Source organism: Leuciscus leuciscus (assembly GCF_965113295.1).
Source record: "Leuciscus leuciscus genome assembly, chromosome: 24".
Classification (NCBI taxonomy): Eukaryota; Metazoa; Chordata; class Actinopteri; order Cypriniformes; family Leuciscidae; genus Leuciscus; species Leuciscus leuciscus.
This window is the reverse complement of record NC_138723.1, coordinates 21,400,644-21,418,187: the sequence shown is the minus strand read 5'-3', so window position 1 is coordinate 21,418,187 and position 17,544 is coordinate 21,400,644. Positions and strand designations below refer to the sequence as shown.

The following is a 17,544-nucleotide window of genomic DNA, read 5'->3' as shown; positions in this document are numbered from 1 at the left end:
TTCTATGTCAGGCATATCTGAATCTCTTGTTATAACCAGGTCAGCCATCAAGTATACACTATTGCACAATCTATTACTTTACATAATGCTCCGCTGCTTTACTTTCGTTTTGTGTTTGTTTGTTTGTTTATTACGTTTTTTGAGGAAGGAGGCTGGAACCGGTGAACTTTTAACATAAAAACTTAATTAAAAAATAAACAAACACAAAACGAAAGTAAAGCGGCAGCCCCTCATGGACGACTGCCGCATATGAACATAAAAAAAAAAAAAGTACAGATCTGGCCCTCTCTCATCTATCACTGTCACCAGTCCTTTTATTCTTACAGATCTCCTTCCGTGAGACTAGAGGCTGGTGTGGCGTGCAGGTGACACTCTTTAATATGGTACTGCATACATATGATTTTATATAATCAAAATGTTCTCATCCTCAGCGCAGGGTTTTGAGAGCCCCTGAGGCACAGAGCAGAGTTTGCATATGGTAGAGAATTGGAGAATCCACTTCCACCGCAGGCTCTGGCCTGAAACTGAAGGGCGGCAGCTTTTTCTTTAGAACCTGCCCGATACCCATGGAAGGGAACTTGCTGCGGTGCTGAGGGCTGTCGGGTTCTTCACTACCCCAGCTGCTGGGAGGGCTAACACTTGAATCTGAGGAGCTAGACCAGTCTGAAATGGGAGGACTTTTCTTGGGCTGAGGTTTGACGATGAGAAAAGGTGGGCTGGGGATCGTGGCCTTCTTCAAGTATGAGCTATCGGGTTGAAAAGCAGACACATGTCGAGGCGGAGAAAGTGCTCCGTTGGTCAGTTTGTACCATGGTGATGGAGAAGCTTCTTTGCTTGGTTCCTTGCTTGCGGAAGCCCAGGAATGAGCGCCGAGGGAGGAAGGTGGGCGAACAGGGATGTTGACAGCTTTTGAGGGTTCTTTGGAGCTGTCTTTCTGGGGCGGCTGGGTCTCGGGTGTAGGATGGGCTGGCCGAGGGTTGTTCGGGAACAGGGGGTGGATCTCCAGGTACCCCAGAGAGGAGGACGTGATGCAACCACCACGTCCTGAGTAAACATCTTTAAAACCTCCAGTCACAGCTTTCAGAAGACCTGAAATTGATAGGAGAAAGAGTTTGATTCAGGGCAGATCCAACTCGTGTCTTTATTTGTACAAGCAAATATCTTTATAGTACTGTCATGCAGAAAGTCTGATGGCCTAGGGAAAGTCTTTTGTAATTCAGTGCTGGACATTTACATTTTAAACTAAGAAAAGATGTTGTTGAACGTTTCCACAATGAAAGTCAGGCAAAACAGCCTTGGACCCAACTGATTTTCATTGTATGGACAAACAAACAAGCAGATATTTAGAAAAATTATCTTTTGTGCTCCAGGTTTGGAGTGACATGAGGGTGAGTGGCTGAATACATTTTCACTTTTGGGTGAATTATCGCCCTAAATGAAAATTTCAACCAACTGTACGATTCACACATTATACTGAGTTTGTGGAGTTGAAACATCTTTGAGGCTTGAAATACTTATATATAGTCACATGACTTGCCAAACAAGCAAGAGAGAGTGTGTGAAATAGATTTTCTATACATTTGTTACATGTGCCTAATGAAGTCATCTTTAATCTTCAACTTGATCTTTCTGGTGATCTTGAACCGCCCTGAAGGTTTTACATTTGTTTGATTTACTGTCAACCTATTTGCTAACCTGGAATTATCCCTCAGGCAACAGAGCTTATTCCAAAGCTGCCTTCAACAAAGAGCTATATTAAAAAACGGTTTCATTTCATTCTGATAATTATTCTCACATACATCTAAGTCGCGCATCAATTGTGTGCCAGATCACGTCTTAACCACATGGTTGGTTCATACATGTCTATGTTTAACTGTGTATATAGTCTTGGCACTTACCAGTTCTTTGTTTCTTCTCCTTGGTAGGGCCTTTGCTCACAGCGAGATAGACGGGTGTCTGTTTGGGTGGAATCGTGATCTTCTCAATGTGCTTCCTCCACTGGATCTGAAACAGTTCACTCTTTTTTTTCTCTTTCTCCATATTGTACTGTTTCTCCTGTGAGAAAGAAAGTATGTTAAACACCCAGGAAACACATCTGACAAGGTTCTATGAAGGATAATCGTGTAGATGTTGGTTCCTCAAACTTACCCTGTACTCTTTTGAGAGTCTCTTCATTTTGTTGTTGAGAAGGAAGTATACAGCCAGTGTGTGGCAAGCTTTGTTAGTGAGCACCGCACTCAGCACCTCACTGTGTTTGTAGCCCATTTTCTCAGTCATGTGGAGCAGAACCGTATGGTTGATCTCCTCAGTGTGAAATCTGAGAGTTAAAAGGAGATGTTTTAGGTCACAATGTCATAAAAGGTGTAATAAAAGCAATTTAGCTTAAAGCATATTAGATGACTAACCTATTGTAAGGAACTCCAGTGTGATTGTTGCCCAACTGCAGCCACGAGTCGGTCATCACTTGGTGGATGTTGGGTCTCTTGTCGGGGTCAGGCTCTAACAGTCTCTTCAGCAGATTGACGGCAGCTGTGAACACAGACAGGAAAAAGTGAGGACTTTGTGCTATGTTACTTTAAGTAAACAAGAAAATTATAAGCACATCCTTGGTCAGTCTCTAGGTTTAATTTATGTATTAGGACAAATAAATCATTATTTATCAGGACAGGCATATAATGTTGTGGCCATTATGATTCTTCTACATCTTGCATTAGTCAAGGGATGACCGCACAGCCTTGCGTCCTTGAGATGCTAAATTATGGTCTTACATAATGAGGCTAATCTCATTTCAACACTGCGTCATCCTGTTGTAATATATACTGTCACAGATTTAGTAGTGAATGACTCATCTGTTGTTGAGAATGCTCACGTAAGTGTAATGCAATGGAAAAGTCCACAGAATGTGATTAACCGCAATGTTGGCAGTATCATCATTTTCAAGAGAATTTATCTGGAATTCTGCTTGCATCATTTAGGTCATTGAACTTCAATGGTAATGTATTCTATTATATTCTAATCAATGGTAAGATGACTACTTAACTACATACTATGGAAAAATCTTACATCTTTGGAAGGTTTACAGACAGTATTAAAAAAATCGGAATAAAGCAGATTCCATAATTTCTTCTAGAGAATAAAACCGTTTTTTCCTGTGGTTGAAAAATAAGCCGACACTTGTCTGGCATATTTGCAGGAAACAGTGGAATGGAACAGTCTGGAATTCTGCTTGCATATTTTCGTTCAGTGTAATACAATGGTAATGGTATTTGTAGCAAGTAAGGCGGAGCCGTGGGAACGGAGCGAGGCTGGTGGCGCGACTGCTATTGAGCCTCAAGTTTCTCACGGAGGAGCACCGGAAGGATAGAAGAATGAATGATGACAGTGAAGGACGAGAGAGGACCAGACCAGGAGGATATTTACGTTGTGTTTTGTTGTTTGTGTGGCAGTCGTCCGTGAGGGGCTCCCGCTTTACTTTTATTTTGTGTTTGTTTATTTTATGATATTAAAGTAACGTTGAACATTCGCTGGTCCCCAACTCCTTCTTCCCTGAACTATTCAACCTTGTTACAGTATTCTTTTCTATAATAAGACGACTGCTAAACTACATACTATGGAAATACCTTACGTCTTTACAGATAGTATAAAAATATCTGAATAAAGCAGATCCTATAATTTCTTCTAGAGAATAAAACCGTTTTTACCTGTGTTTGAAAAATAAGCCGCCACTTGTCTGGCATATTTGCAGTGAACAGTGTTTATGAGCTGACTGTGTTTTTTTTTGAGTATGTGTTTGTTGCCATTAAAATTAACCATGCGTAATAGTCAAATAAAAAAACAAAGTTAAAGGAGAATTGCACAATGGTAAATGGAAAAGTAAATGCGCAACCACTTTTGTAAAACCTCAATATGATGACATAAAAACTAATAAGTATCTAAATGATGACCTATATAATGGTTTCATAAAAACAGAAAGATTACACATGCAATGGTGTTGACACTCGGGAATGTATTTCTATGGAATACAGGTTAACAACATAGCGTGACATAAGTCAGATAATTAGATGTTTCATGAAGACTCGCTGCTTTATTAGATTTGTCTTTCATCTCCTGAGATATTTAAAACAACAGTGGACACCAGACCATCCCTATTTTTTTTCAATTAAGCATTCAAAAGCACCATACTGGACTAAAAAAATGGTACAGTCTCACAAAGACTGCATTCATGCTCAACTTTTGGAGCATGATACCTATTAGAACGTAATTGGTAAGAGTACACAGGCTAATTTTCAGCATGTAATAGTTGCTTGTTCCTGTTTGGATGTGATCTTTGTGGTCATAAATATTTTTTTGAAAATCTCAGATATGCAGTTCTGTCAATACCTGAAGAGATAGATGGAGGTAGAGGGTTCATATCTTTGTCCACCATCCTCCGATGCAGAGCTTTCAGGCTAAATGGCTCCACAGTGAATGGTAGGGTACCAGTCAGCATGGCGTACATGTTCACCCCTCTACAATTATAAACATACATAAAGTCAAATCCCCAAAAAAATTACTCAATGTGAACTTAGAACATAGTGCTTCACATTTTGTGACCTCACATTGACCAGACATCCACTTTGGGCCCATATTTCTTCCTTGAGAGAAGCTCTGGTGCGGCATATGCTGGGCTGCCACACTGTGTGCTGAAGGGATCAGAGTATCCCAGAATTCCCGTACAGTTGCTGAGGCCAAAATCTGTATGGGGAAACAGAGAGAGGGTTGTGTATAAGACAATGTTTATGTGTACTGGCTCATAGAGGGATTGACTCTAAATACCTTCCCACTATGAGGGATGCAAAAGTGTATATGGCTTCCCAACACTAACCCCGTCTGTCACACACAACTGCTAAATAAAGGCCATGTGTTTGCCAACAGTTTAACAGAGAGGTGAGAGGTCGTTCGGTTTTAATGAGATACTGATTACTCAATCAGTCTTCACCACATGCTAAAGATGAACACTTTCATGTCACATCACTTTAGGTCAGGGGTCAGGAACCTTTTTTGACCAAAGAGAAAATGCATTTTTTCGTTTTTGGTTAATGCATTTTTATAATTATAAATATATTATATAATGCATATATTATAATTGGTATATAAAAGGACATTTAAGTATATTTAAGTATAAAAATATAAAAGGTGTCTGTGATGTGGCAAAAGCGAAAGTACCCGGTGAAATGCTTCAAGATGTCTCTTGGTGCAGCAGAGCACCAGTTTCAATAAAAGTATATGTTTCTGTCCAGGCACTTTTTATATACTTTACAAATTTTCGCTGTCTCTCTAAAAATCTTTCTTTTCGCCATTACCACAAACAAGCTACATAGCAGCTTGAATCTGAGTGCAGGAGCTCTAGTTTACCATAGAAAAATAAGTGGTTTGCCGTTGATTTCTATCGTGATACAGCACTGAACATGCCCTTTTTCCGGTACAACTTGAAATATGTTATGATAAACTTTTCATTACCTTCTTTAGACTGTACAACAAAGGATTTGTAATTGGCTGTTTTTTATGCAGAAAGCTGATAAGGTGGGTCTAATTTTTTTTCGATCATTTGTTGGTAAAAGGTGAGAGACCTGGCGGCATGATTTTTGTCATAGAGCCATATGTGCCTCACAAGGCATAGGTTCCTGACCGCTGCTTTAGGACTTATTAGTGTGACTTTGTGATGTTAAGTAAACCTATCAGGAGGAGCAAACCTTGCATAATGTAAATCTCAAACAATGCTTACCGATCAGTTTTATGTTGTCCTGTTCGTCAAGTAGGAGGTTATCAATCTTCAAGTCTCTGTTGAAAATAACTATAAATAAACTATGCCACAATAGTTCTTAAAGATGTAACTGCCCATTGTGCTCTAATAAAGACTTGTATACATTACGGAGTATATACAATTGGTTAGTTATCAGAATTAATTCACTGGAGTATATACAATTGGTTAGTTTTCAGAATTAATTCACTAATTGTTGTTCCTTTGGAAAGTCTCATTTAAAGTTTCCTTATCGATGACCTCACACCCTGTGACTTTTTTGATTTCTCACCTGTGAACAACTCCTGCCCTGTGCAGATGCTCCACTGCCATGACTAGCTGGCGTACGTATTTCTGGGCTTCTCTTTCATCCAGCCCTTTCTTCTCATAAATGTGGTTCATGAGGTTTCCACCAGGGCAGAGCTCCATGACGAGGTAGTAGCTGTTCTCTGTCTCCAGGATGTCCAGCAGTTGGGTGATGTGTGGGTGTCGGATCATCTGCTGAAGCTGCCCTTCACGCCGCAAGTACTTTGAGACATACGAATCCTTTTTGACCTTTCTCTTGTCAATCACTTTCACCGCCACCTGTGAAGGTTAATAAAAAGGAGGTTTCGTCAAGATAGAAAACATAACAGGACAGTTTATTGGTCTCTTTATGTATGGAATTATTCTAACAGCCCTGAACAGGTGAGGTGAGCCAGACTAAGACGGATAGGTTGAATGTTTGACCCGAGTTCCTGTGTAGGAATCAGTGGGGGAGGGATAAGGACAAATGATCGATTGTAGTCACTAAAGTTTATAATTTGGATTTCTTTTAAAGACTTGCCAATGTTTAAACCACTCAGCACTCGCGCGCTTTCTTAGAGATAGAGCGCTCATGCACACTCACAAACAGCTCGCTAATACCAAATTGCGCATAAATGGTCAAATACTCACAAGTGTGTGTACAAAATTACTGTCTTGACCAGCAGGCACGTAAACAGTCGTTTTTCTCTTAGCGTAAACAGTTGAAAAAGAACATGCATGCAGTATATTGGATCCGTCCATTCACTCTTAAAGGGACACTGACAGTCAATAAATAATCCTGCATGCTGTCTCATGCTGGCACGACGTCACATACATCAACAACATATAAAGCAGCCTCTATGGAAGACACTAGCACGCATTTCAGACGTTAATCATGGCAGAGTCGACGAAGAAAGCACGGTCGAAAGAGTGCAGACACAGCTCTGCCCGAGTGGTATTTATGAGACGTTAAATACAAGTACTCCACAGCGACTCTAGGGGTCGCTGTTTGAGAAAAACGGAAACTGCATAGTGTGCCTTTAAAGACATATTGATGCTCCTTTGGTTGCGATTACACTTGGCATTAACATGCGACCTGTATCCGGATGTTGTCCACATATACATTGAAAAGACAAGTGTAAATTCGCTTCTGATCGGAATGTTATCCGCGTGTCCAGGTTCGGAGGTAGTCGAGGACGCATTGTGATCGGATCTCAGCTGCAGTGTAATGTAACTTACGAGATTTGTGAAATGTACCCCGACTGAAAACTGTTGAAAGAAAACCACATCAGGTCGACTTTGCACCGGAGCCATCCTTTTTTTTTTCAAGATCAGAAAAAAAGCAAGATCCGATCTGTGATTCCGATACAGAAACCACTTGATGTGGACAGGTGTAAACACACCATGTCCTGATTGGCTTAGGATCTGATCTGCTTGATCGGATCACGGTGATCGCATGTTAATGCAAAGTGTAAACACAGCCTTAGTCTCTGTGCATTTATACACAACCGACACCTGAGGATTATGTGTCTAACCATTTTTGTCATGTAATTTGGTATCAGTAACTGACAACAATTTGTAGGTAACCTACCCAGCTCTGCCCGGGACAGCCTCTACTCCTTCCCACAGCAAGAGTGAAAGGGGGCAATAGGACTGAACAAATCTCGGATATGCTTTGAAGATATTTAATTTCACTCACTGGAAGAGCAAACAACTTTTTTTCTAAGTAGGCTATGCCAATAAAAGCTTCACCCAATTGAACATAAAACAATCAGCAGCCAGTTAAAAAGAAAAACACACCCTAGGCCTACTCATAGAGGAAGTTACATATTCACAGTCAACAAACATTAACTTCTAAATATAAATTGTCATAAACCAGATATCACATCTAAGTAAAACACATATTGAAAAATACATTCTGCTGGTATATAAAATTATGAAGAATAAATCGTGTTAATCTGTAATCTGAGATAGACACCTGAATGCAAGCAGGCTCAAGGATTGCCTGCATCCGATCTTTTGACCAGATCCGATTTTTTGGCCCGACTGTTTACACTCACTTTAGACAGGACTTGTATCCGATATCTGTGTTTAGGCTACATTAATTCCCGTCCAATATGAATTTCGTGATCGTTTTACTATCCACATGGTTTGATGGCCGTGATATTAAAATGATTTATATAATTCATGTCGGGTGGTAATGATTATTTTACAGCATGGAGAAGAAGTTAACAACTGTCATCATGACTCATGAATGTTTTGCAGCGCAAAATCTGACGGAACAGATATAGTCAATAAAAACGAAATATTTTTCGTTTATCTACAGCGCAGATCTAGAATTCTGAAGTGAAATAAAGTAGACCAATAGTGTAGACTGAGTAGCCTACAGTTGAGACACTCTTTGCGTTTTGATTTTTCACACAAAAATAGATACTGAAAAGAAGTGAATTTCCACATGACATGCCACATGACATTTCATTAGCTTGTAGACTAAGGCCTCGTTTACACTGCAGGTCTTGATGCCCAATTCTGATTTGTTGCCTATATCCGATTTTTTTGACTGTCTGTTTACACATTCTTTAAATTGTGACCCATATCCGATTCATGTGTTTACACTTGCCATATAGGCTACTATCTGAAACATATCGCGCATGCTTAAAGGGTTAAATTCTCTTGCACAAATAGACGAACACAAAATATGTTTCATGCTCTGCGATATGCAAAGTTGCCAAACACCACTTTTGAATAAGAAACAATGTCTATAAAACTCGTTAAAACTCCACGAATCACAAGCGTGTCGGTGAGAACACTCGTTAAAACAACATACACACAGCCGAACTTGACTGCACATCACATATTTGACATTATTGATACTGCTTTCATTCGTAATGCAACGGACCGATCTACGGCACATACATTAAGGGGGCTGTTCACTGTTATACAATAAAGAGCCTGCACAGCGACAAGAAATAGAAATTAACGCAAAAAAAAAAAACTGCCTAGAGCCTGTACTTACACAACACTGACAGGAGTTGCGCTCAGGAGTAGAGCAGCTGTGAACAATTTTATTTTTTCTTTTTTGAGCGGCTGCGGACAAATTCTTTCTATGCACACACAATATTACATCACAATCTGCGCGTATGTTTTAAAAATATAATTGAATATGTAAATAGTCCTAGCACTTTTAAAATTTAAATAGCCCACTTAAAGCGTTTATTACAAATAAATTACTAATTGCTTGAAATGAATAAATGTAAATTAACAAAAAATTTCGTTAAATTTACAGTCATATGAAAACACTTCCCGTGACCCTCTCCACATTCCTCTCCTACGATGACAACGTTTCGTCGGGCCATCCGTCCCTTTGCAGATCTGCGTCGGGGTTTCTCTCGTCATTAAACCGCGGAGACGTTGCCTAATGCCTCAGAAAATCCGATCTTCCTGTTTACATGACAGTCGCATTGGCACATATCCGATTTATTTCCACATATGAATGAGGCCTGAAACCGATCTGGAAATATCCGAATGCATGCGTTTTTTTCTTGTTTACACTGTCATAGAACACATCCGATCTGTGTCACATGTGAGCAAAAAATCGGAATTGGGTCACATTTCACTGGCAGTGTAAACGGGGCCTAAGATATATCAATCAATAAAACCCACAAGTAGTTTATATTTTCCACAATTAGCTCATAAAAATAAGGTGCTTTTTGTCTCAACTTTGTCTCAACTGTACCCATATGTGGTCCAGTTGAGACAGTGCAGTTGAGACACCCATTTTTAATGATGTAAAGGTAACTAACCATTCATTGTAAATATAAAAAATAAAGAAAAATAAAGAAAATAACACTTGGGCAACATTTTTGTTTATTCATCCATTTATATTCATTCATTTTATTTAAATTTCCACTGGTTAAAATTGATAAAGCAGGAACAAGATATGAAACAATATTTATTAATAATACACAGTTTAAATTAATATAATTTTTTTATTTTCATTTGCGTCCTATGCTGGCTAATTACGACGTTTAACCTGTTATTATAACACTGAACAAGTAAACAGTGTGTTTCCTAATAGAACTCTACCGGGGGTACAGTTGATGATACACCTGTGTCTCCCCCGCTGGCCACCTCGCACATTTCTCTAGATTCTGCAATTACCTTGCATGACACAATACCATGAAATATGCCAGTTTTGCACAGAATAACGTTTGTGGTGATACCAGTTACGTTTAACAGTCACATAAGGATAATAAGCTATTCATTGTGGAGAGTGCATGGTGAAGTGAACGTCATACCTTAGAAAAAAAACTTTTCCCGATTTCTTTGGATCGGAGATGCGTCCATTGTTCAAATTTCCCACGATCAAAGAGGACACTAATACGCATGTGCACAGCAAAAAATCACAACTTGTGCTTGCTGCGAACGCAACTGTACCTATGTCTCAACTGTACACAATATATATATTATGAATTCGAATGAATTAACCAGAAAGGGACAGCGGGAGAGATGGAGCGTGCGCTCGCACGCAGGCTAGTGAAACTTGTGTTAATTACAGTGAAGTTATCACCTCATTGCCATAGGCGGATTAACCATATGGTGAATTGGGCAAGTACCCAGGGGGCACCATGTCCAGGGGGGCACCACGCAAATATTTTTTTCTCTTTTAAAACAAGCGATTAATTCTCAAACGTATTTCTAGTCTAGGCCTAGGCAGGGGTAGGCTATATATATATTCTAAATTCCCTGAATGTTTTGTTGAAAGTTTATTATTTTAATTATTTTATAAGTGTTTTTTTTTTTTTTTTTTTTGTGGATGCCAGATTCACATTATACTGCGAGATGTAAGTAGAGTTTTAAGCTCGCGCGTGAGCGTGAAGCTAAACTTCTATATGAACTGAAAACGCTCGCTCTGCTCCGTCCGCGCTAGGCTACTGGAAACGCACCATTTAGCACTCCAGGGCTGAATCCGAAATCGCCCCCCATATTTGAGGGGACAGCCATTTGTAGTGGTGTCCAAAACCATAGTGGACGTTATTTAGTGCACTTATTCTATCCCACTGTCGATGTACGCTCAACGACTGTCACTCTAGGAGTCAGTGCCCAGGGGCACCAAGTAGTCTTAATCCGCCACTGCTCATTGCTGAGAAATATGTAGCTTTCAGTAGTGAAACTTTTTTATTATTACTTTATTATTATTATTAACCAGCTCTTGAATGTTTCGGTGTTCGCGCAATTTATTTTCTTTACAAAGATAAATATAAAGTTCCCACCTCAATACAAAGCTGTGAGCGAGAACAGGATATCGGATATGTATCTGATTTAAAACCACATTTGGAAGCGGCTCAGATCGGATGCGAAAGATCGGATCTCTTGCGGATGTTTGTGTTTAGGCTACACTTGGGCAACCGATTCCGATCTGTGTCAGTCAGATGTGTGAGTAAAAGATCGGATTTGTTGTGCCAGTGTATGAAGGGGAACATAAGACCAATGAGAAACTTCTCAACTCAACCTGATGATCAGGGGATGATGTTTCTGCTTTTCTTCCCCAAGGTAGGAGCCAACACAAACTGATTTATGGGTAGGCCTACTTTTGAAATAAAATTTGGCTTAAAACTTTATTAACATTGACGGAAAATATTTGTTTTTAGAATAATTCTCTAAATAACAATTCCAACAGAGATTTCAACTCGTGGTGTAGGCTAGCCTACCACATTGACACTGAGGGGGGTTTGACCAAAACAATTTAGATAGATGTTATTTCTCTTTTTAACTTTACATTTTCACTGGAAATAACAACTATATCTACTACAGCATTTAGCCTTAGTCAAGGCTGGATTTTGACCAATTTCTATTTTGTTCTTTCTCTTTCAAACAAATTTCGTGCTTAGAGAATTATAAACAAATAAATAAACAAATTAGGCTACTTATAAACTATTATGCCATTTTCACAGTGTTCACAAATCTCACCTTCTCGCTGGTGGTCGCATGAAGCCCCTCTCGCACTTTGGCGAACGACCCCTCTCCCAGCTTCCTCCCGATCAGATAATTCCCAACTCTTTTCGTGTGGTAAAAGTTTCGGAGGATGTCAGCTGGAGGACCGTTGCTTAGAGACGAAGGATGGATGTTTTCTGTGGCTACGGGAACCTTAGCTTTCATCCCAAAAATCCTGCCGCTGTCCGTACCCATGTCTGTTCCTGCATCGGGCATCACTGCGCCTGTTGAACGAAACCCGGTGTCCTCTGAATCTACTGCTACTGCTTACTAAGAGCTCTATGAGAATGAGACATCTGAATCCCTGTCCCCTGTACTAACCTGACACGCGCCACCCAGGGGCGGATCTAGAATATTGTTTATAGGGTGTCAAAGGGCAGCACCAAAGCAAGTGCAAATGCGTAGTTTTTTTGGATTTATGGCCTGTCGTTCACAACTGTGTGTTCACAAATAGGCCTACAAAGTAGCCTAATCATCTTTACTGTTATATACTGTTATTGTTAAATAACAAAATTTCATTTTTGATTTCATCAAGGTAGCCTACTCTATATGAAAAACATCAACAGATTGTAAATGTTTCTGAGCTTGTATCTCTAAAGAAGACAAGCCTTTTTTATTAATATTACATAGGCTGCTTGGATGGTAAATCACATGTTTTAGTGCAAGTTAAAGAGCAACAAAAACTTTTGAATTTCCTAACGTAGAAAGAAATTAGATGGGAATGTCTGTGTGGTCACCCAGAACACCCTACCAACCTCTAGCAACACCCCAGCAAGAGCCTAGCAACCACCCAGAATATCCTAGCAACCACCTAGCAACACTTTACCCCTGCAAGAGCCTAGCAACCACCCAGAATATCCTAGCAACCACCTAGCAACACTTTAGCAAACACCCCGGACATAGGCCGATCTATCCTGACCTAGATGACCAATCTATGTTTTTTTAAACAAGAATTGAAGTTGAATTTAAGACAAGTCAGTATAAATTTGTCTTTCAAACTTTTCAATCTAGTTATTACAGTTCTTCCTGATTACTAATTGCATTTAAAAATCGATTTGATATAAATGCTGTTCCTTTAACATTGTTCATCAAACCATTCTGAATACAACATATCACGGTTTCCACAAAAATATGAAGCAGCACAACTGTTTCCAGCATTAATAACAATCAGAAATGTTTCCTGAACAGCAAATCATTATATTAGAATGATTTCTGAAGGATCATGTGACGCTGAAGACTGGAGTAATGATGCTGAAAATTCAGCTTGGACATCACATTAATAAATTACATTTTAAAATATATTAAAATAGAAAACAGCCTATTTTAAATTGCAATAATATTTCACAATATTACTGTTTTTAATGTATTTTGCCTTGGTGAGCTGTAGAGACTTCTTTCAAAAACATTAAAAATCTTACAGACCCCAAACTTTTGAACGGTAGTGTACAAGTAACATTTATTAGGCAGGTTTGTGCAATTCAATTTATTTAAATTGATGGTTAAAAGTTCAAATGGACTGTGTAATGTTCTGTTATTGTTGTTAACAAATCTGTCAGAAAACTGCCTGTCACTGGCAGCCCTTTAAAAAAAAATAACAATGGTTTTACTAGTGTCAGTTATTTTGACTTATTCACCTTTAGTTTCACTTTAATGCTTAAAGAAACCTTCCATTTTGTTTAAAGAAACCTTTTTAAACTCTCCTTCATCTTCATCTTCTTTACCTGGTGACATATAGTAACCATCCACACGACTAATTACAGGTGTGTCAAGAGCACAAATCACAAAATCTTTTAGTGGTCATGAAAATGTATTTAGATTTAGCATATTATTGATGCATATGACACACTGCTTTCCACAGAAGTGCCGAAACAAGCTCAAAACAGGATTTGCCAGTCCATTCTTGCTAATATGCAAATTGCATGCATAGGTTCTAAGGAAAAACAACCTTTTCATTCGTTTGCATGCCTCAACATTCCTTGCAGCTATGAGGTAAACAACTGTGACCTCTTTGAAATTCCTGATGTTACACCACAATGAGTTTATTAGAAATGCCGTATGCAAATTGTATAGGCCAATAAACATCTTTTTCAAATATTTTGACACTATTTGCACCACTTCAGTTTTAAGTATATTTTAGTTTCATGTGACTTTAAAGTTTCAGATTCACACACACATAAAAAAAAAATGACTATAATGCCCTACTGGCTGGCTTGCCACTAACTGTAACACTGTACAGTAACATTTACTATTTTTACCTTACCTAATCCACTGAATTTCAGAACAGCAGGTAATGAACCAGTAGCTTAGGTTCACTACAGAGGGCAAGTATTTATAAGGCACATATAAACACAGTCAATGACTAGAAAATGTACCAATTTATATATTGTTTGAAAGATTGATTGAATGTATATTAAATAAAATTACAATAACAATGAAATAAAAATAAAAGCACAAATTAATGATTTGTTCTCAATCCCTTATGAGTTTCTTTTATATTGAAGTGTTATTTTCAGCTCTAATGTTATTTGAATTATCTATAGGCCTACTTATATTCTAATTGTATAGTTTATAGTTTGTAGATATTTCATTGTATTAACTTGTAGTTCAATCATTTAAATTAGAGCTTTTGCTAATCCTTTGGATTTTGGTTTGTTTCAGCTTTATTATATTATTTAACTCTGAAATGGAAATACCAAACCAAATTAAAACATCAAAAATATGAAAGAGGGGAAAAAAGAAAAAGAAAATTCAATATCACAGTAACTCCTCAAACAATATAACAGCTCAATAACATCTCAATCTGAAAGTGTCACACTTTCTGTGTTTAGTTATTTTAATTATTTTCCCTTTATTGTTATTTAAAATTACACAATAACTTCGATTACACATTTTGTTGCATCTTTTCAGCATTTTTGTTGAAATTATAATCTTTTTTTCCCAGTCAGTTCAATTCTGACCTGTGTTAGATTTACTTGGTATCAGATCAATACCAAATTTTCAGTGTTGCCCACCTCTAATATTCCAGCTGGTGAGGCGCGCCCTCTGGTGGTCAGCAGCGGTATATCATGATTAAGTCTTCTTTTGTAGCGTTGATCATTTGGGGTAAACATTTATTTTGTTTTTCTCAATCGCTTTGGTGCATTTCTCAGATTACAACTGAACTTCTCAAAACCACTTGTTCAACCTCCATCTAGTCACTTGTGCACATCATAAAAGGAATTTCTCATTATTTTGAACATATTGCAAAAGCTTTGGTACATTCATGCAATTGACAATTGTCTGATTTTCCTATACATTATCAATTTCTTATGTCATGTTGATCAAAATATATTATACTGGTTCCCTGTTGAATATTCTAACCCCTTGAAACATCTTGGTATTAGTTATATATATTAAATACAAAATGGTTGAGCTACTGTAGTTGCCATAAACTGGCAAGCATATTTTCTACACATTTCTATTAGACTTTCTTTTTTTAAAGATGTGTCCTGAATTGATGAATCGCGGAGGTGAATTTTGAATTTCACTAATAAAGGGAAATGTAAAGGGCTATATCAACCAATGTTCTCTGAAATTGCTCAGATGTGCATGTCATTAACCTTAATTTGGCAAGCATAGACAGAGCACAACACAATGTTACAAATTCTGACCATGGAAGAACAACAAGGAAACAAAAAGGGTCAACAGCTAGGAAGAAGAAGAGGAAGGATGTGTGGTAGATGGGTACAAAGGCAAGACAGTGGAAGAGGTAGAAGAGGCCAAGATTGTTGACATGATTTTGATTAAATAAGGGCCAATATTGTGGACCCTGTCCTCAAACATGACCTTACAATGGCTGAGGCGGGTTGAAAGGTACAACCGAATGTTGGGAGAACAACCGTGTCCTTAATCATTCAAACGTTTAGAGACAGAACAGAATGTAATCAGACAATATTCACTACTGCATATGCAATGCTATATTACAGTAGTCCATGTTCATTTTACATTATACAGTAAATATACTTTATAGAGACATGTAGTAAACAAAAAAAGTGTTAAACAACCCAGAATATGGTTTTTATTTTATATTTTCCAAAGTAGCCACATTAAGCATTGATGACAACTTGGCACACTCATGACATTCTCTCATCAGATTCACGAGGTAGTCACCTGGAATGGTCAATTCAAAGGTTTGCTTTGTCAAGAGTTAACTTGTGACATTTCTTGCCTTACTAATGTGCTTTAGACTAGACTCGTCAGTTGTCTTTTGCAGAGGAAGAGAGTCAATAGCTTGTTAGTGCTACAACTACTGTACAAATCCATATTACGGCAAGAAACACTCAGTTAAGCAAAGAGAAAAGACAGTCATTATGAAGGTGAGAATGAGAAAGTAAAATTCCCTGTTATTGGGGAACATGAGCTTTGAATGAATGAGAGAGAGAGAGAGAGAGAGAGAGAGAGAGAGAGAGAGAGAGAGAGAGAGAGAGAGAGAGAGAGAGAGAGAGAGAGAGAGAGAGAGAGAGTCAGAGAGAGTCCTACTTGTCCTACGCATTATTACCAATAGAGAGCGCAATAGACCTACTCACCTTCATTTCTCTGTACATCGCTCGTCTCATGACCGCATGGTAATGTAAACAAGCTGCCGGCTGGGGTGTGGTGACGCAATATTATTAAAAAGCCAGCCTTCCATTGTTGTGAAGATCTATTAATCATGTCAGGGTAGTCATCGCTAAAAGATTACACTTTAATGAACGAATGAACACCAAGGCATTCATTTACGAAACTCAATGTGTGTAAGATACAATATGATTAATGAAATTTGGGGTTAATTGAAATAATTAAAACGACATTGGTGGTCTTTCGATTATCATTTTGTATAACAGTTTTTTTTTTGTTTCAACGATAACATTAAAATGGAAATAAATGAAACAATTGGTACACTTATTCATATTTGTTCATCATTTATAGAGCCAGACTGTCCGCATTTACAATTACAATGTACAATTTACAATCCATTTAAAATACTTGAAGTGTTGAAATAGACATTACAGAAAACAAATGGGGTGAGGTAATCTAGAAATACATACATTTAAGGGAAAATGAAAGAAACTGGCATGGTAAAACTAAAGGTAAAAAATACAACGGGGATGAATTTATGTAGCTGTATAGCTATAATATGTGCTAAATATAAAGTCAAATGTTTATATAATAAAATAAGTGTAATTATATCTGATGAGGTAATTGCATTAGCAAATTAGTTAAATAAAATAAAATCAATGCTCCACATCATATGCATGACATCACTGCATAAAACGTGGCTGTGTGCATAAGCATGTCCGTCTCATTTGAATGGTTAATCAATAGATAATTTAGTCGCGACCAATAGGTCAGCCAAAAGCGATCTACGTAAACCATCACTGGGGAAAGCTGATAGAAATCAGGAATCACTGCGAATCTGACCCCTCAGCAACATGCTCTTTGTTGTCTAGGTAAGCATGGGTGAGAGG

At 38.1% G+C, this 17,544-nt stretch overlaps 1 protein-coding gene across 1 annotated transcript; it reads right to left on the bottom strand.

The window, feature by feature from the left end:
• Positions 1 to 383: 383 nt before the first annotated feature.
• Positions 384 to 12,592, bottom strand: LOC309488658 (hormonally up-regulated neu tumor-associated kinase homolog A-like). Its single transcript, XM_082156932.1, has 9 exons — positions 12,035 to 12,592; positions 6,072 to 6,364; positions 5,765 to 5,820; positions 4,599 to 4,734; positions 4,381 to 4,508; positions 2,406 to 2,529; positions 2,149 to 2,317; positions 1,899 to 2,055; positions 384 to 1,089 (listed from the first exon to the last, which is right to left on the bottom strand). Exons 1-9 carry the CDS (start codon positions 12,272 to 12,274, stop codon positions 428 to 430), a joined length of 1,965 nt encoding a protein of 654 aa, XP_082013058.1. The 5' UTR covers positions 12,275 to 12,592; the 3' UTR covers positions 384 to 427.
• Positions 12,593 to 17,544: the final 4,952 nt, after the last annotated feature.